The sequence below is a fragment of the Lolium rigidum genome, chromosome 5 (assembly GCF_022539505.1).
Source record: "Lolium rigidum isolate FL_2022 chromosome 5, APGP_CSIRO_Lrig_0.1, whole genome shotgun sequence".
NCBI classification, from domain to species: Eukaryota; Viridiplantae; Streptophyta; class Magnoliopsida; order Poales; family Poaceae; genus Lolium; species Lolium rigidum.
Window position 1 is genome coordinate 163,157,628 of NC_061512.1, and position 20,685 is coordinate 163,178,312.

Below are 20,685 nucleotides of genomic sequence, written 5' to 3' on the forward strand. Positions count from 1 at the left end.
GTTTGGTCCGCTCCGGAGGTTTTCTCCGGGTTGGTGGATGTTCCCTCGACGTTCTTGCCGGAGTCCTTGGAAGGTTCCAGCTGAACTGGGACAAAAGGGGGAGGGCGGAGGAGAGCGGTGTTGCCATGATTGGCTCGGATGTAGGAGGCAGAGTCGAAGAAGACATCTGAAGAAAAAACAATGGCGGAAAAATTGGTTTTGTCGGATCCAGTGTCGAAGTCCTAGACTCATCCCTACCAACTACGGTGCGAAGACAAAGCTCGAGAGCTTACCGGAATGGTTTCCGCGGTGGTCGGAGTCACCGACGACGAGGTTTCTGCGCGGTGGCTCGCTGAAGTTAAGAACAGCAAGAACACACCACAGCGGCGAAGCGACTCCGGCGAAACTCCGGCAGACTCCGGTACGGCGGAGGTAGAGCTCGGAGGCGGCGCTGCGCTGAGAGGAGAATGGGGTGCGAATGAGGTAATTAGGGTAGACGGTGGATATTTATAGGCCGAGGGAGGAGATTCATGCTCCGCATCCTGTGGTCGGAATGCAAGCGTCGCACCGTTGGATGAGCGACAGGTGTTGAAAACCCTAAGCAGTAAAAACGGCTAAGGCTAATTTACAGCTCAAATCGCGCGAAAATGGCGCCAAGATTGGCGGAACCATTTGAATCTTTTAAGGTTCCGGGTAGCAGCGTGAAGATAAGCAAACTCTTGTCCGCCAGCAGGGGAGTAACCCGGAGACATGTCGTGAGCTGTCGATGGATGAAGTCCCGCAGGATGAGGGGATTTTCCGACCAAAAGTTGGGAAAAAAGAAAATGTGAAGTTGGAGTTCTTTAAGTTTCTCCGCGTTACCTAAATTGCCGGAACTCATGAAGCGTTAGCAAGGCGGAAACAGGAGGTAAAACTCGGAGAAATCTGGGGGCTACTGTTGTGGGTATACTTCATGGGTTTACCATCGACAGTGTCTAGATCCGGCAAGCCTGGGTGGCCCATAGATGGTGGTGTGGCATGTGGCCCATCGGGCGGCCCGATTCTTGTTGATCCGAAGGATGAAGTCCGGCCCGGGAGAGGAAGCCGGATCCCGGCCGACCTTCGGAGGAAGTCGGATCCATGGAGGCCCATATGGAACCCGGATCCGGTACGACGTATAAGGGAAGGCGGATCCTTGACGTACACGGCAAGACATTGTAGCCGTAGTTAGGCAACTTTGTAATCCGGCTAGGACTCTCCATGTAAACCCTAGATTCGTGCGCCTTTATAAGCCGGATCCCGGGAGCCCTAGAGGCACAACCACAACTCATTGTAACATCGCGAAAGCGCCCAGATAATTCCAGACAAGCAGCAGTAGGCCCTGTCCTCGTGCAGGTGTTCCGAAGCTGGGTAAATCGCGTACCACCGTCCCGTGTGCACTCCGCCCTATGGCCCCTACTTCTTCTCCCCCTCGTGAGGATCCCTCATCCGAGACACCGTCGATTAGGCAACGACATGATCCTTTCTACAAAGTGTCGAGACATCTGATGCTTCTGGAGCATTCTGGCTGGTTATGCGTGCGTTGTAACTTGTAAGAGCATCTCTAGAAAAAACGAAGTTCAGCCTCCAGAAAATCAAATTGCGAGTGGTTTAGGAGGTGGCGCAGAACAACACCCGTATTCGAAACCGAAAAAACGCAAATTCAAATTTTGCTGGCAACTAATCTCGCAAACAAGTAAAAAAGTGAAATTCAAACTAGGTAGTTGCATATTTTCATAGTTGCGATCGCAAAAGAGACTACATTTAGTATGGTCGTCGGCGACCAGCTCCTAAACTTAGCTAATTTCGCCCGTCGGCGACCTACTGTACGCCCGACGGAGGACTACGCCGTTGGCGGGCTACTTCGAGTCGAGGTCGACGACCTCCTCCTCCACGCGGCGGACGGCCGCCTCCTTGTGCGCTTCCTTGTAAGCGCGCACGGCACAAACGGCTTCCGCCTCCTCGCGACGGAAGCACGCGCGCGCCTCGGCCTCCGAGATGTCGACGACTTTTTGGATCGCCGTCGCCTCCTCCTCGTCATTGAGGACGTAGTCCCCCGAATGGAGGACAGTGCGCACCAGCGCCTCCTCCTCCTCCTCCTCCTCCTCGGTGCTGCTGTCGGCGACTGGTGGCGCAAGCGCACGGCTGGACACGCCGGAGGAAGACCCCTCGCCGCTATTAGCGTAGCAGGCGAGTTTCCCCGGCGGTGTCAGGCCCCAGTTGGTCTAGCGCCGCGTGCTGCGCTTCCGTGCGCCCTCCGAGCGGTTCCATTTCCGCCGCTCGGCCTCGGAGTGTAAGACCGGGGGGGGAGGGGGGGGAGGCGAGTTTCTCCCGCCAATCCGCCCGCCTTCCCTCGCGCCGCTGCCCGCGCCAGCCATGCGGTCACGGTGGAGGTGGAGGAAGCAGAGATGTGGCGGCGGCAACGTCGTGATTGCTCGCGGGAAGTCGAAGTGCGTACGCGGTGGAGGAAGTGGACGCGACAGCGGGAGTAGGGTTTTGGAACCCTACTCCCCTCCGCGACCTGTATATATACGGGACGAGTCTCGCGTTTCTCGAGCCCTCGAGAAACTTTTACGGGCCGGCCCACCTATTTAAGCTCTGTTCTGCGACGCTTTCGGCCTGAACCCATAAATTCCCCGGAAAAATTCAGTTCGGGTGGCACTTACGGGTTTTAGAGATGCTCTAAGCTGGTTGTTTGATGAATGAATGACACGGAGTACCTTCTCAAAAAAAACCCTCATCGCTCCAGCCCCTTAGCAAAACCCTGGCCGACAACGGCCTACATCGGGCCCGAAATGGGCTCATATCAGGCCATGCCGCCGTTGCAGCGTCACTGCTCCGGGAGGGCTCGTCCACACGATGAGCTCAACACAGCGCCGCCGCCATAGCCCGGCCGCACTGCCGTGCAAGCAGCAGCCCCGCCCCACCCTACATCGCATGGCACACATACCACCCATGACCCATCTCCGCGCGAAGACAAGCAGCCGGGGGCGCTTCCTCCGCTCCCTCCGTCTTTGATGGCCGGGCATCACCGCCGGCAACTAGGCCAGGGGTGCACGGTGGCGCCAGCTTTTTTGTATGGTTTCGGTCTCCTCGAGTCGCTCGCTCGAGCGACCACCGAGGCACAAAGGGAATAGCTAAGGAAACACAAGAAAAAAAATAAAAGGATGTTCGAGCTGCTCCACCCTCGTCTTCGCCCGCCTTCAATTCGACCACCGTCGCCGGCAAGTCGGAGGAGGATGGCTTCCGTTGGCCCGACGCTAGAGTCCCTCGTCAACCGTGAGTACTATCTCCTCTCCTCTCTACCCGCAGTCCTTCCACACGTCTCAAATCCCCCACTCTGAGCCATCTGAAGTGCTGTGCATTTTTGTTCGTTGCCTCGGCTCCAATGGAATCGGCAGAGGCGATCTCCGTCATCACAAACGACGGCCGCAACATCGTGGTTAGCTCCTCTCGCCACCCGCTGCCTCTGGCGCTGTAATCGATCGATTAATTAATCGTGATTCGGCTCTGTTTTTTTACTTCTCTTCAGGGGACTCTGCGGGGTTTCGACCAGGCCACCAAATTTGTATGTTGGATGCAGCGCTGGACATGGCCAACCTGATAGCGCAGCCGCTCAAGCCGGTGATCCACTGAAGCTGATACCAGTTCACCCTTATTCCGAAGAAAATAAAAGCTTATTTTGGAAGATTTGAACGCGCATCAATGAGAAAAAGGTTGAAGAGAATCTGAGCAATATAACCTGTGATCACAAGCAAGACAGATGGACTAAATTGAAGATGAAAAAGATCAAAAGGTATATGTCGAGAAGGAAATTTATCTATGGTATGCATTCGGTGCTACTGTTATCCTAGTCACTCTTATTATTATTTAGATGCATTAAGTAGATCTATGTTGTATTGTTGTAGAAACAGGAAACCTTTAGTGATCCATTTTTATGGAAGCTGCTGGAGAAGAGCACCCCTATTTATGAAAATGTTTCTCTTTCCAGTCCCCAATAACTCTTTTAGGGATTCAAAATGAAGGAGGTTTACTGGAGATGCTCATAGACTCAAGCTCGACTATTTCTTATTCTCAACGCACCTTACACACATTATTAAGGGTAATTATCGTGCTTGGTACTCCAGAATCAGCTATGGACGGCCTCTCGTTTGCAAGAGCTTGCCCACACAACCCTTTTGTGTCCTCTGCTCCAAGTCCATGAGTATTATCATACATCTAGTTTCGAGTGTTGTTTCTCTAAGCCATCTTTTCCAAAGCAGTTCAGCCAGGTAGTTGTTTGCTTCATGGTCTATGCAAGGGTTCAAACTTTTATGATCTCATTGCCTGGAAAACTTGTAAAGAGCGCAACACCAGGTTCCAAAACACTTCCTTTATCCCGCCAATCATACATTTGCGTCTCTTGGATGAATTATCTACTTGGATTTCGTCCGGGGAAGAGATTTGGCTAGTCTAGCCCTCTTTAGAATGTATGTTGACTTGTCAACCGACTGGATTTCGTCGTTTCCTGTAACTAGTAAGGTACTCTTGGGTTGCTATGGAAATTTAAATGACGTAAGTAGGTGTTGCGGAAATAAGTGTTTAAATCGCCTGGCGACAAATTCAGCTATGCACTTCTCGACTTATTAATGGATAAGACAATGCCTCCTGGAAGGCAAGGTCTGGCCTTAATCCTTGGCATCCTTAGATGCACACGGCCGTATTTTATCGCAGAAGATGTCAAACATAAAGGCCCAACAAACCATATTACAGAAGTAAATGAAAATAATACTCCGCTGATTTCTTGTTGCCACAAAAATGATAACTATGCTAGATAACAGTGAACCGTTCTATTTCTGGTCATAGTGAATTTTCTATCGTTTCGATTTGCTTGCACTCCTATTTTCTGTTGATTTCAGGTTTTCTCCCCTGTACGTGGGTTGTCAGGTTGCACCCCATATGTGCGCCTATGCTTGTTGAGATTTACTTTTCATCTCTACAAATGGGAATAAAATAACAATAGTTCTGTGAGATAACTGTGAGATAACATAACAGTCAACTTGTTGGTGATGGGGCATTGTTGATTCACCACGACTGGTAGCGTTGGCACATCGTGCAAATGACACATGTTTTGCTCTTTTCTTGTCCCTCTCCTCTCTTTCTTGGATTTGTATGTCTCCAATCGCTAATTGATATTTTCCTCTCTGTCCATTTTCGCTCCATGGAGTGAAGATTTGCGAAAAAGAAGGCAGATCAATGAGTAGTGGGCTAGTGGCATATATTTGTTGAATAAACCTGTGTTCAGTGGTATTTTTTGCTAGTATTTAGAAGATACATTTTTCAATTGCATGAAGTTGGCACTAGCAGATATGGAATTAACACATGTAGACGCTGACACAAAGCGTAACAAAGAATTCATCATGCAACAGTCTTGTACATAAAATAGACTAAAATAGCTCTCATGCTGAATAGCAATCGGATTAAGTAGAAGCAGTGCCGATGGCACACGATGCAAGGTCAGGCAGTGGTGTGTCGTCCTGTTCCAGGAGTCGCAAGGCTTGCCGCATGGAAGGCCGACGTAAACCTTCAGGGAGTGAACACCATAGACCGACAACAAGCACGCGCAGCATCTCTTCCCTATCAAAGTTTCCTTGTAACCTCTCGTCAACCACATCTTCCACCATAAGGGTCGTGGCTCCATTGGTTTGATATAGTTCCCAGACTTGTTGCCTAGACTTGCGTCGTGCGCATGCGATCTCAAGCAGTACAAGTCCAAAGCTGTAGACGTCGGTGCTAGGGTTGAACCTCACATCACCATCTTTTTTGCACTGGGGATCCATGTATGCCTCGGTCCCCACTGCGGTGGTCACCAACGTGGAGTTATTTTTATCTGCGATCCTTGATAGCCCAAAGTCGGCAAGTTTGGCGTTGTATTCATCGTCAAGAAGTATGTTGCCGGGCTTGATATCTCTATGCAGAATGTACGGCTGACAATCGTGGTGAAGGTAAACAAGAGCGGATCCTATTCCCTTCGCTATTTTGTACCTTGTTGGCCATGGTAGAACTGCATCTTTCCTGTTGTGTAGGTGATGGTCGAGATCTCCCTGTGGCATCAGTTCATAGATAAGGAAGAACTTGTGATCAACCTGCTTTAGGCAGCACCAACACATGAAGCTCCAAGTGCTTCTCGTGCAGCAGCACCAACCTTCCAGCCTGACCAGATTCTTGTGCTTGGTCTTGCTAATAGTGTTGAGTTCAGCGAGGAAGTCCTTTCTTCCTTCATGAGACCCCTTCAAAATCTCCTTGATAGCAACATCTTGCTGCTGGTCGTTATCGACCTTGAAGGATTGGCCCTTGTACACTGCGCCAAAGGCACCCTCTCCAATCTTCATTTCCGCAGAAAAGTTCTTGGTTGCCTTTGCTAAATCCCGGAATTGGAATTGCCTAGGGCCAGCTCCTGCAATTAGGGAATTGCGCCCTCGTTTCCACATAAACCATGACAGAATGAGCCAAACCAGGAGTAGGAACACACAGGTTCCTCCAACAATCGCTGCTACAATTAGACGTGTACCTGTCAAAACGCAAAATTGTGAATAATAACTAACATAATGTTGTTAAAATTTATACTTCTCACATGTTCTACTTTAGTAGTAACTTGTTTTTTCAGAGGTTATTAGTAAATTGATTGCAGTCTCATATATGATTTCTGAGATGCTCCAGTCACTCCTTTATTCTCCTGCTAGAGGTCTACCGGTGGATGTCCACTCCAGGGCAATCACCAAACGTATCTTGTGATGATGTTGTACCCTCTGCTTCCCCTGTTCCTTATACTCTGCACCTACTACTTTTCTTCGTCAACTAGGCGACTATTACCTATGGAGACGTCGGCAAATAATTTTGTCCGTGGGATAACTTTTGCATATTTTTTCACCTATATATTCTGGCCCTTATCTAAGGAAAACTAAATGCAAATCTGCAAACCCTCGCCCCCGGCTCTTCTCGGTGCGAGAGAGTTCTTGGAGCCGAGATATGGCATCTTTGGCGCTGATGTGGGATGATTTTGTCGCTAGATCTATGGATTGGATGGCGATTTTATCTCCAGATCTATGTTTAGTTTCAGCACTTTGGCCGAGAAAGAAAAGGTCTTGCAGAAGGGGGATAAACACATACCTGTCGATATTGGTTTCTTGTGGGGCGCAAGCGTGGAGTTGAAGGACCATGACAATATCTGATGGAGCTCCATATTTGCGCCGGTGGCCGCAGAGAATCCCACTGCCACCTCCGGCGGGAGCAAGGACGTGACCGGGTAGGGCAACTCGGCGCTGACCTCAACTGGCTGCACGGAAGGACGGTCATCGTAGTGCAGCCTAGCGACGAGCATCCGGGTGCTGCTGGTGAAGTTGATGGACGCCGTCATGGTCCCACTGAGGTTGGCCCCCGTCGTTTCCACCAAGCTGTTGATGTCGCTGAGGTGGATGGCGACTTGGTCCGATGACACGCCGAGCGTGTACGTGTCAAACTCAACAGCGACGAACCGTTCCGCTCCATAGGTGACGTTCACGTCACCCTCGATGAGGCCGAGGCGGCCTCCGTATGAGTCCTTGGGCATTACCGACGGGTAACCGGTGAGGAAGAAAGTCATGCCGTCCCCTTTCGTGCGCCCTGGTGCTGGGAGCACGAAGGTGAAGGTGAACTGTGTGGAGAAGCTCGCCACCTCGTGGGTGTCGTTGTCGTAGAACGGCACTGGGTTGAAGTACGTCATCCGCCCTGCACAATTGCCTCTTCGAAAGGAGTCGCATGAGAGGTCGACCAGGTTTTTGCTTTTGTTCATGCTCGCGTCGCCCTGGAGAAGGAGGTCGTTCGGGTTGAACGAGGATTTGTTGGAGAAGTCGAAGCTGAAGGAGATGGGTGGAGATGCCGTGGCGGCAGCATGTCGAGGAGAGGAGAGGAGGAAGCAGCCGGTGTAGAGGAGGATGAGGAGAAGCTGCGGCGTGCCTCTGCTTGCAGGAAACATATTACTCTGGGAGTCTGTGGGTGCCTAGCAAGGACTAGTGTGTTTTGTGAGCTTAGGAGCGTGACCTCGTGCCCCTTATATATAGTTCCAAGCTGGGATACAACGGACTGTAATCACGTGTGTGTATATATACATCTCAGCCGAGCCCGCTGTTCGAACTTTGAAGGGGGGCAACAACCCCGACCTTTCCTGGTTGCTGGTGAAGGCATGCATTATTCTCTTCTGCCATACCCACTTGTTTTCTGTTTTGAGACGCTACTTGTAACACTTGTTTCTGAACCATGTTTTCCAGAATGCAAAGTCCGTGGGCGAGGATGGGCACGCATCCATCACACCACAAGCCAGCTAAAGCTGTGTGCTTAGGCCCGATGTAAACGGCCCCTAAAATGATCGTTTGTGTTGGCGCAACACCCTTGCTCAGCAGCCCGGCACAAATTGACCAGCCTGTCCGCTAAGATGCAAATGCTGACCAAATTTATGTCGCAAATACGTTTGTGCAAACACTGTTCGCGTGACCGTGTGGCTTGCTTTGCCCCTCTCTAGTCTCCTCTAATTAATGAGGTGCCCATATGCTGGCTACTCCTGGCCATGCAAAAGGCATTTTCTCATCTCTCTCATCCCTAATTAATGTATGACATGTCCTTTAGTGTCAAGAAATCAACAAGCTTGTTTATTTGCGTTGGGCCATTTGGCTGGATTTTATCCTCACTTTAGACTAGTCATAGTGGGGCGTAACATATAGTAGTGTCATGCATATAACACTACTCTATATTACTACCTTCGTAATGCATAGTACTCCCTCCGTTCCGATTCACGGGGTCTAATCTGGAAAAAAAAATTGTCCCATAATATCTTTCCACTAAGGCCTGCATGCATTTAATTAGAAGTAGTAATTCTCTCTAATTACTCTCCATTTTCCGTTTCTCCTTATTTTTAGCTCACTGAACCAAGCTACTACCACCATACCGAATTAATGCGCAATTACGCACTTCGAGAAATGAGTGTGACTACTAATTTGGTCAACAAAATATAAGATATACATCACAAAAATTATATTCTTCGGAACATTTTTTTGAATACAAATCTAATAGTATAATTTTCGTGTCATATATCTCATATTTTGTTGACAAAATTTATAGTCAAACTTTTTTCTCGAAGTGCGTAATTGCCCATTAATCTGGCATGGAGGGAGTAGTGCATGCGGGTGGGGTGGAGAAACCAAAGCACATAATTTTTTATTTTTCCTGATTAGAAATATATATGAAAAAGAAAGGAGGTAGAATTTTTTTGGGATTTATGGTTAAAGAAGAAAAAGAAGAAAACAGGTTCTGTTGAATTTCAAGTATTCAGTTTCACCAATAAGATACGGAGACTTGCTTCACATTTGAAATTACACAAAAAAAAATCATAAGAAATAAAAGTAGCCTATGCATGCTTGCCTATAGCTCAAGCGAGACTGGAATCCATGCAACGCGCTGGGTCTATACTGGTTTAGTATGAGTATGTTAGCATTCCCATTAAATAGAGGGTACATCTGATTGGAGAAAGGCAAGCGTTTGGTCAGAGTTTTAACATCCAATCCAATACTGCTTTGGTCGTGATGTAAAATCATGTGAGCTCTGTAAACCAGAACGGAGGGAGTAACTAGATGCAGTATCATACATGAGCGTATTAATTAGCTTGTAGATTCATTCTATCTTGAAAAGTGTGATGTTATGGCTAGTTAGTAGTTACCACAACCATTTTTTTCATTTAATATCATGTCATGTCATGTCATCAGTTTGTCTAATTGATAATACATGTAGCTCTATGTTACTACCTTAGTTACTTCCACTATAAGTAGTCTTATTTACATGTATATAACAGGCCGCATCGGTCCGGGCCGTACTGCCCTTAGAGCATCTCCAGTCGCGTCCCTCAAAAAACGTCCGGCACAAATGATTTGGGGCACGTTTAGGACCGCGCCGGACAAAAAAGATCAAAAATACGTACGAGAAAAGAGACCTTTCCAGCACGCGTCCCTCAAACGAGCGTCGGATGCATGCATTTTAATAGAAGGGACCACCCACGTGTGGGAAAAGTAGGTGAGAGAAAGTGTGGGGAAAGAGAATGGCATGTGGGGACTAGGGGCTGCATGCATGCATATGGGCTCTCATTTTGTGTCCGGCGTCCCCGGTAGAGACTCTATATTAGAGTCTCTACCGGGGACGCCGGACACAAAATGAGGCGCTATTTAGCTTTGGGGGACGCGACTGGGACGCGATTTTCTCCATTTCTTGTCCGCCGTCCCCCAAACCGCCGTTTGGGGGACGCGACTGGAGATGCTCTTATACTAGCCACGTATCTAAAATAGAATACACTATAATACAGAGTACTTTATGCATCCATTTCCAGTGGCATGCATTATTCGATCAAACATGCAGCATGGTCCATTTAATTATAAGGACATGGTCCTGATCCAAGTTTGGCTGCCCCCTACCCCAATGTTTTCCCGCTGCGGTTTTGTGACGTTGACGAGGCTGCTTTGTTTCACGGGCAAAAGATTCCCTTGGAGTTGGGACTTGAAGCATCTGCTCTTGCCTCTCGACACGCCAATGCTAAGTGAGGACTGTTGGTAACCAGCTTGTCTGGGACGAAGTTCTTTTTTAATGATCCGTGACGAAGTTGGAACGAAGCTGCCGGGTGAGAAAAGTAAGAATCTCTCGCGCACGGGTCGACTTGGGACGCTGTCGGACGCCCTTTTGGGCACGCCGGTGGATATGCACTTACTTTGTCAAGTCTAGTCGCCGGCGGTTGGAATCTATCACGTGTCTATTTTGCTTATATAAAATGGAAAGAAATATCTCGATGAGTCTAGTGGGGTTTCACTTTGAAAAACGATGATGCATTCATAATAGTAGTCGGCAAGTGATAAAAAGTGAATATATATTGAAGAAGGAACAACTAATATTTTAATCAAATAAGAGAATAATAATAGACGCCTCTTTTGATCAAAGGTGCGAGCATTTGAGAAAAACGCTCCCGCGCTCGCTCCCGTTGCCCCTTCAAGGCGGACACGGCGCCCCCAACCCTCCTCTCCAGCCGGACCCCCTCCGCCCTTTCCCCACCGTTGCCGCCGGCGTGAGCCTTCAGGCAAAGCCCGCGCGGTGCCGGCAACGGCAGACACTATCTTCCCGCGCATGAGATGGTCTGACGGGGCGGCTTCCGATTTGGCGGTGGCGAAGTCCGATGGGGTGGGCTTCGGCCGTAGCACCCCCGGCCGTGTAGGGTGGCCAACCCTGTGGCTGCGACGGCAGCGCCTCGACGCACGCCTCTAGTCGCCCTTTCCCGCGCGTCGAGCGGGCCCGGCGGGGCAGGCCACGACCGCACGGCGACGCGGTGGTTCCTTGCTGGAGCGGAGCTTCTCCGTCTGGCCTCTGGCGGGGCGGTGCCTCGCGCGTCGTGGCCGCCGCTGGCTATGCGGGTCTAGCCAGTTCTGGGCTTGTGGGCCTAGATCTAGGCATAATAGGGCCCGAACAGTTGACCTCTTCTACCTGGGCGGGCAAAGTGGGCCTTGAACGTGGCGGTGGCTTGGCCGCCAGTAGGGATTTCCGCGTTCGTGTTTGATCAATTGTGTCGATTCAGTAGCCTTGCATGTTCGCATCGGCGGCTTCCTGTTGCTCGCATCGCAGGTCTTTGGGCAGTGCATGTTTGTCGGGGTAGGCGACATGGCCCGGGCTACAACTGATGTCGCGGTTGTGGTCTTTCCCTCCAACGTTCAGGGTCGCGCTAGTGTAGTTGTTGCTTTTGCGTTCATGCTGCGTTGATCCTATTTGGGGCTAGGTCTTAGTGTGAGTCGGTTTGGAGGTGCGGTAGCGAGCTCTGTTCTGTTCGCTCTACGTCCTCACAACGGCGACCTGATTTTTGACCCGGTGGGATCTTAGTGAAAGCTACGCACGGCATTGCCATTGCCGGTGATGGCATCACCTTTCGGGTGTCGTTCCCTTGTTGAAGGCATCCCGAAGATGATCCCCCGAATCGCAAACTGATGGATTCCGTCCCTCCGCCTCATTGTGCTCCCCTTGGTGGCCCCGCTTCAGGACAAACTTCTCTTGTAGTGTCTCGTGGATCACCCTTTAATCGCTCGCTAATGTCCCAACCCTCTCACCTCGTCGACCGCGCTACTTTTACACGGCTTGCTTCGGTATTTAACGATCCGTCTAGTGTTAGGATTCGTAGCATAGAAAACAAAAGATTCCTACCGCAAGAACGAATAAGAAGCCAAGATCTAATCTAGTAGATGGTAGCAACGAGATGAGATCATCACACCCTCGAAGATCGCTAAGCGTTAACGAGATAAATATTGTGGCTGATGTAGTCGATCACATACCGCTTTCAAAAGCGCGTAGAAGATCTTGACGGTGCCACAATCGGGCAGCACCTCCGCACTCAGTCACACATACGGTGTTGATGTAGACGTCCTTCTCCCTGTTCCAGCGGGCAGTGCAAGTAGTAAATCCTCCTCGGAATCCTGGCAGCACGACAGCGTTGTGACGGTGGTGGTGGAAAACTCCGACAGGGCTTCGCTGTAAGACGTGCGGGAGATAAGTGGAGGAGGTAGTCGCTAGGGTTTAGAGAGAGGGGGCTAGGGCTCCGGATCTTGGTGCCCTTGGTGGTGCGGCCAAGTAGTGGCCAGCCCCTCCCCTCCTCTCCCCTTTAAATAGGTGGAAAACCTAGGGTTCACCCCAAAACCACTTTGAAGTCCAACTCCAAAACTTACCAAATTGGGAAACCTAGATCAAGAGGGATTCCTCCCTTTCCTTCTTATGTGGCCAGCCATGGACTCCACCTTCCCACTTGGTGGGTCGGCTAGGGCTGGTGGAGTACCTGCCATAGTGAATTGTTTTGGATGATTCTAGAGCCTTCTAGAACCTTCCATAAATTCAACGCACCATTCCCAAACTTGGAATGTGACTTCCCATATATGAATCTTATGCTCCGGACCATTCCGGAACTCCTCATGATGTCCTGGATCCCATCCGAGACTCCGAACAATATTCAAACTCCATTCCATATTCCATATCTACTTAAAATGTATCGAGCCTTAAGTGTGTCACCCTACGGTTCGTGAACTATGCAGACATGATCGAGACACTTCTCCGATCAATAACAAATTGCGGGAACTGGAGATCCATAATGACTCCCACATATTCAACGACGACTTCGTGATCGAAAGAACCATTAACATACGATACCGATTCCCTTTGTCACGCGATATTTTACTTACCAGAAGTTTGATCGTCGGTATCTCTATACCTAGTTCAACCTCGTTACCGATAAGTACTTTTTACTCGTACCGTGATATGACATCCCTTGTGAGAGTCACATGCTTGCAAGCTAATTGGATGACATTCCACCAAGAGGGCCCAGTGTATATCTATCCGCCATTTGGATGGACAAATCCAACTATTGATCCATGTGCTTCAGCATATACTTTTCAAACACTTAATGCCACCTTTATAACTACTCATTTACGAAGTAGTGTTTGATGTCATCAAAGCATCCATCCGGTGTAGGTGATTAACATGATCTCATGGTCGAAGGATTAGGTTGCTATGTATCTTAAAGCTTGAAGCAAAACGAACTTAATGACTTGATCATATGCTACGCTTACTATGGGTGTATGTCCATCACATCATTCACCTAATGATATGATCTTGTTATTAATAACATCCAATGTTCATGATTATGAAACTATGATCATCCATTAATCAACAAGCTAGTTTAAAAAGAGGCTTCCTAGGGACTCTTTTATGTTTACAAAGCACACAAATATTAATATTTTTGGTTAGTACAATTATAGCATGGGATGCAAAAATTTATCATAAACACAAAGATATAATAATAACCATTTTATTATTGTCTCTTGGGCATATCTCTAACAGCCTCCCACTTGCACTAGAGTCAATAATCTAGATTACATGGTAATATACCTAACACCCATGGCATAATGGTGTAGGTCATGTTTCGCTCTAGGGAGAGGTTTAGTCAACGGATCTGCCATATTCAGATCTATGTGTATTTTGCAATTTATTTGCGTCTCCACGCATCACTCATTTTTTTATAAATGAGTCGGCATTAATCGTATATGTTTGGTCTTCTGGTGGAACCTTAATTCCGCGGTCTGAAATATGTTATCAATATTGTCACACATAATATAGCTCCATAGTTCTGACACTACCAGAATTACACCAAGTTCTAAAATAACTCCTTGACACAAACACCTCGGTTATCGTCAAAATAACAATATATTATTTCTTCATTTGTAGAATCCATCACAATATTTAGAACTCATCTAAATTTAGCATAGACTTCTTCTAGCTCATTGTGCTACCTTTTAATGAACACTTAGCCTAATTGAGATTCAAATTCATTTTTATATGTGACCAAACTAATATCGGTGCAACACCTTACAATGATTTGTTTTTCATTACCCCATATAAAACTATATATTTATATCCTCGGCTCTAACAAAGCACTCAGGGATATTCTTACTGTTTGTCCAATGATCATCATATGAATCATTTTGATATATTCTCGTAACACCTTAGAGCACAGGACATCTAATTGTGTACATATTATTCGTGATGTGAAACCACTCATGTGTGTTTACTCATTGAGTGTCAAATACCTCTCACCGAGATGGTCACTCCGACTTCATCGTAGCAAGCTAAAAATGCAAAAGATCTCGACCACAACCACGCCAAGAACGTATCGACCAAACTACCAATCAGAGAACACCATGCGAAAGGCAGGTCCGACATTGGCAGAGGAGCATCACATGCCAAATTTGCATTGTCATCGTCTCGTTGCTACACGACTGCCCCGCGAGGGGATCAGGCCGCCCTGTATCCAATCAACTAGTCTGCAAGCAACATTGGACAGCGGACAAGGGTGGGGATCCTAGACAATGCCTCCATGAAGTAGCTGTGTAGGGAGTGCCGCAGCTCCCGATCGATATTAGATGTAAAGGTTATTATCGGCATATATTTATTGATTATTTTGATATAAATATACTGTCATACTCCCTCCCCGAAATGTAGGTCTTATTTTTTTTTTGGCTAAGCCAAACTTCCGTATGTTCAACCAAGTTATAGCAACAAAAAGAATCAACATCTACAATACCAAACCAATATTAATAGACACATCGATCTTCTATATATGTTTTCCCATTGTATTTAGTTGGTATCGTAGATATGGATATCATTTTTGCAAACTTTTTTAGGTATAAAAAAGTGTGACTTATGACGAAATGTATAAGACTCATAAACTAGAATGGAGGGAGTATATGAGTACAAATAAGTTCATATTTTTAAAACCATGGTTGTAATTCACGCGAGGACCCAAACGTTTGACTATCACAGAAATCAGTGGTGGAAAGAGGGAAAATGTAGTCTGGCTGTTTATTAGAAATGATGGCGTGGTACACATGACATAAGCTATCTAAAACCAATCAAATGACTGTTTATTATAAATGAAATTTGACATCCCTGATAGTTCAAAAGCAACAAGGTAGATCAGCAGGAACAATACGTACTATATGGTTACGACATCACCAAATTCAGGTTTGGATACGATCTACACATCAAAATTAATAAAAACGAAACTCTGTTGTGGTGGCCACCATTTTTATAAATAGGGAGAGTAAAAGTAAATGTGGTAAGAGACAGGAGCATTCCTCTTTGCTTAGTTGGTTCCTTGTACCTAGCTCGCTCAGTCGATTTCATGGCGCTTTATATGCCCAAGCGGGAGAACATTGGACCGCCAAGTGGCCGGGCTCTCGGAGCAGGGTGGCTATCAGACAAGTTGCTGCAACTGGCGCCAAACCAGGGGCGTGAGCAAAGCAGCAGCTCTATCGATGACGTCATGAGGATAAGGATGCAGATCAAGCCTGCGTAGACAGTACTAGTACGCTTGATCAGTTGTTGCATGCTTTTCACTGCACACTTCTTCAAAAGATGATCTTTCTTCACTATACGAGCCTTTAGTCACGTATTTTCGAGCTAATTGTACCTACAGTTTTAGTAACGTGTAAACATTAATAATAGAGATAATAACGAGAATGGACTTTTGTAGCTCGAGGTACATGTAGGCCACTTTTTAAACCTACGAAAAAATCATTTTAAACATGTCCAAAAAATTCGAAAAAAATATTGTGATGTAGAAAATATTGTAATCTTCAAGTGTGTAAATTTTTAGATTGAAATATGTTGTATTTTGAGCTCAGTAACAATAACAAATCTTGATTTCAGCATTGGTGAATAGTAATGAACAGTACACTACAATCTAGATTTTATCATTTTGTGAGAATTTGTTATTTTTTGTTGAGGGCAATATATGATGTATTTCAATATGAAAATTTACACACCGATGGGGTTTCAATATTCTCTACGTCTACATATTTGTTTAAAAAATTCTGAAACTTTTATGTCAAAAATTTTAAAGTTTGAAAAAGAAAAAACAAAACCGAGCTACATGTAGCCCGGGCTACATTTGAGGTTTTCCAGATAATAACCAGATATAATATATGTATTTTGTCTTCTCTACATTGTCTTGTCAATTATTAATACTCCCTCCGTCCTAAAATGTAAGGCACCCAAGTTTTAACCAAAAAGCAACATCTTCTATGTTTGACCAAGTTTATACAAAAAAATGAACATCTACAATATCAAATGGACATTTTAAGAAACTATACTTTATGGTGAATCCATTGATATTGATTTGGTATTGTAAAGTTTATATTTTTACGTATAAATATCAAACTTAAAATATGTTTACTTTTGACTAAACCTTAGTTGCCTTACATTTTAGGATGGAGGTGGTATTATACATGTGACTATTAAGAATAGCAATTTTACCCATGGATGCGGTAAACAGAGCCAGGAAATGATTATGGAGGGGGCCAAATGAATGTTAGTTTACTTGGAGGGGGTGATGTAGGGAAATTCTAGCCAATTTAAGGACTAATCTGCATAAAATAGAGGGGATCTTTCACAAAAATATCCAGCATAGGGGTGGCCATGGCCCCAGCTTGCCTCCCCCTAGCTTTGTCCTGGGTACCGCGGGTAATCATACCCATATAAGAAGGGTATGGTCACATTCTATCGATACTTATAAGCAGTATCCATACTTTACCGATTAAGTCGTGGATATGCATGGACAGTGCCTATGGGATACCCCACCCTTCCCGTTTTGACCGGGCATGTGCACCCTGGCCCTCAGTCTCGATCTACCAGTGCTCCCTGTCATGTGCCAACACCACAATGTGTGGAGCCAGTGCTACCTGCCTCTCATATCTCCGCTTTAGATCAAGACGTTTCTCTATTTCTTGACCCGGGCAGGTCAGCGGCAAGTAAATGCGCGGCATGAAGAGAGTGGGCAAGTAGAGAGTAAGAAAACACGACGACATGATAGTGCAAGCCAAGTTGTGAACTAAATGTATCATTGGTCTACCCAATGAGTATCCAGTGAGTAAGGGCACCCACCAAGCATGGGTGCACGTAAAGTCTCATACACATGGGTAAGGGTATGGTTATTATTTTGTACCCACCAGCTATGGGTATGGTATTGCTCTAAGTATCCATCCTGTTGTGGGTATACTTTATGGGTATATCAACGGCATGGCCTAGATCAGGCAAGCCCGGGTGGCCCATAGGTGGTGATGTGGCATGCGGCCCATCGGGCGGTTCAGTTGCTGTAGATCATGATGGATGAAGTCCAGCCCAGGAGCACGGAGCTGGATCCTAACCGACCTACGAAGGAGGCCGGATCCGTGAAGGCTCAGTAAGTATCCGGATCCAGTACGACATTGATGGAAGGCGGATCCTTGACGTGCACGGCAATGTAATATTCCGTAGTTAGGCAACATGTATTCTGGCTAGGACTCTCTGTGTAAACCCTAGATCTGTGTGCCTTTATAAGCCAGATCCTGGGAGCCCTAGAGGCACAACCACAACTCATTGTAACAACGCGAAAGCGCCCAGATAATTCCAGACAAGCAGCAGTAGGCCCTGTCATCGAGCAGGTGTTCTGAAGCTGGGTAAATTGCGTACCACCGTCCCTAGGACACTCCGCCCTATGGCCCCTACTTATTCTCCCCCTCGTGAGGATCCCTCCTCGGAGGTTCCGTCGAATAGGCAACGACATTTGGCGCCCACGGTGGGGCCAGCGGCGTCTGGAGGCCAGAACCGGGAGGGTTCCACCATGGGAAGCTACGACGAATCCATCGCTGCGGGGCGTGTTCTTTACGCCGGGAATTTTCCGATCGTCCCTCAGGATGAGTGCTGGATTCCGGCTAGGACCAACCCCGTCAAGCTCTCCATCGTCCCAATTGGCGGCATTCACATCTTCATCGGCGAGACCGTCGATTCCGACGGAAACACCCTGGTAAGTCATGCTGACGCGATCGCCGCTGAGCAGGACGCAGTCGTGAAGATCCGATCTGAGATGCAGGAGCTTCCTAAGGAAGTTTCCGCCTTAGATCTGGAAATTTCAACGCCCACCCAATCCGCCCCGGAGCAGGAAATTACGGTGGAAGACCAATGCACATCCGCCTGGGTCTCCTAGGTGTTAGAGAAGCAAAGGTGCCGCTTCGTGCACTTCCTCACACATACCGCAGGAACCGCCTTTCCTCAGGAAGGAGCTGGATCCATGCAGGTTAAGGCTACCTGAGATAGCGACGCCCCGGATCAGTAGGAGGCTGCCGGAGACAGCGAAGCTCTGGATCAACAAGAGGATGCCGGAGAAAAAGAAGAATCAATCCTGGGCAATCTTAGCCCAACCTCAGACGATGTTTCAACCATGAACACGGAGGAATACAACAAAGCTCTGAAGGAATTGGAAGATGAGGAGGCAGCCGAAGCGGAATCCGCTTGGCCTAAAGAGGTCCTGGCGACCATAGTTGGGCTGGAGCAGGACGCTGACGAGGAAGAAACTCCAACCGAGGTCGGGCTCCTAGGACCGTCCACTTCAAAGACTCCGCCCACGCGTCCTCGCCGTCGCATCGTGCCGGATTCCAGAGAAGGACACGTCTTCGGGAGCCAGGAATACCTATCCGCAGAAAAGCTCGTCGAACAGGCAGGCCGGGGTGCTATCGCACACTCGGAAATCCTCAACAAGCCAATAACTCCAGACGATGCCGCAGATCCTGAAGCTCTAGAAGTGACAAGAAAGGAGATGCTAAGCACCTCCAAGGTAATTGCCAACACCGCGTCAGCAATGCTGGAGGAAAGGCAAGAAGCAGGCGAAGTAATGGAAAATTTCCTCAAGAGAGAACGCGAAGCCGCAACATGTTTGGCAGAGGCTAAGAAACTCCGAGCTCAATGGGAAACCATGATGGAGGGCGCTGGTAAAGAGGCAGATAAGATCCGCAGGGAAGCCATAGGCCCCCGAAAGATCAACTTCGCAACCCCCTCAAACCAGTAGCCACTCGCCACTCCCAACGACAATATGAAGAAGGCTGCGGAAATCTTGGCGAAACAAGACGACGAAATCGACATCGCACACCTTCGCACACTGGTAGCTTCAGCAATGAAGCAATAGAGCAAGGGAAATACTTCGAGCCGGTTAGTATCTAACCCGGAACACTGTGTGTCCAATGTGACGTGGGCACTACCCTTCGGGTAACCGACATTACCCTATCCTGTACTGACTAATTGGAGGCCCATGAAGACACCTGAAGGCGAGATGGGCCACTAGGACGGTGCACCAGAAGGTTCCTTGACGGGCAAGACAAGGAAGCGATCGAACAAGGAAAGATCGGATCTAAAACTACTGTAAACCTAGTCGTACTCGGTGAGACCTCTTGAGACCTGGCCTCCTATATAAAGGCCAGGAGAGAGGCTGCCGAGGGACACAATCAATCTTAGCAATCTTAGCCAGCAAAAGCTTAGAGCTAGGACACCTTAGCAATAACCATCTCGACGAGATCTCAGTCGAACTATTCGGCACCCCATTGTAACCCATTATCATCATAATCAAGAACAGACAGGCAGGACGTAAGGGTTTTACCTCATCGAGGGCCCCGAACCTGGGTAAATCGCTCTCCCCGTTTGTCTGTGAACCGATGTCTCGTGTCAGCTTGCAGGATTCCATCAACCCTAAGCCCCTATCGGAGGGCATTGGCGAGGAGTACTCTCGACAATTGGCGCCGTCTGTGGGAAACCTGTCGGCACAAGATCGGACATCGGCTGAACCCGTCATGTCATCGGCAGCTTCATCAACACCGTCATCGCCTCGTCTGGGAAGCCTGATTCGTTTCGGCTCCTACGAGTTCACCCCACATATCGATTCGTCTCGCTCGACTTTCTCCGGTCTACAAGGCAACATGGAGATGGCCTTCGGGAGCGTCCACTACAACGTCAACTCAGAAGGAATTCTTCGGCTGCTGGAATCTCCCATCTCCATGTCGACGAGTCCAAGCGTGTCGTCGTCACTCGATCTTTCAGCTGGCCTGACAAGCCCGTCGAGTCCGTCCGCGCCTTCGACTCCCCGTTCGGCATCCTCCATGTCGGTCGGATCTGATGAACCCGCGTCCTCGGAGTTAACCTCGTACTACTGCATGAACTGCGACACCAGGCACGGACTAGGGTCGAGCGACACGCCGTTCATCTGCAATGCCTACTATTCGTCGGGAGAAGACATCATCGACAACATCA

At 47.9% G+C, this 20,685-nt stretch overlaps 1 protein-coding gene across 1 annotated transcript; it reads right to left on the minus strand.

Annotated features, from left to right (window-relative positions):
- Window positions 1–5,456: 5,456 nt before the first annotated feature.
- Window positions 5,457–8,000, minus strand: LOC124656637 (L-type lectin-domain containing receptor kinase IX.2-like). The gene is made up of 2 exons (XM_047195345.1): window positions 7,147–8,000; window positions 5,457–6,547 (listed from the first exon to the last, which is right to left on the minus strand). Exons 1-2 carry the CDS (start codon window positions 7,988–7,990, stop codon window positions 5,457–5,459), a joined length of 1,935 nt encoding a protein of 644 aa, XP_047051301.1. The 5' UTR covers window positions 7,991–8,000.
- Window positions 8,001–20,685: the final 12,685 nt, after the last annotated feature.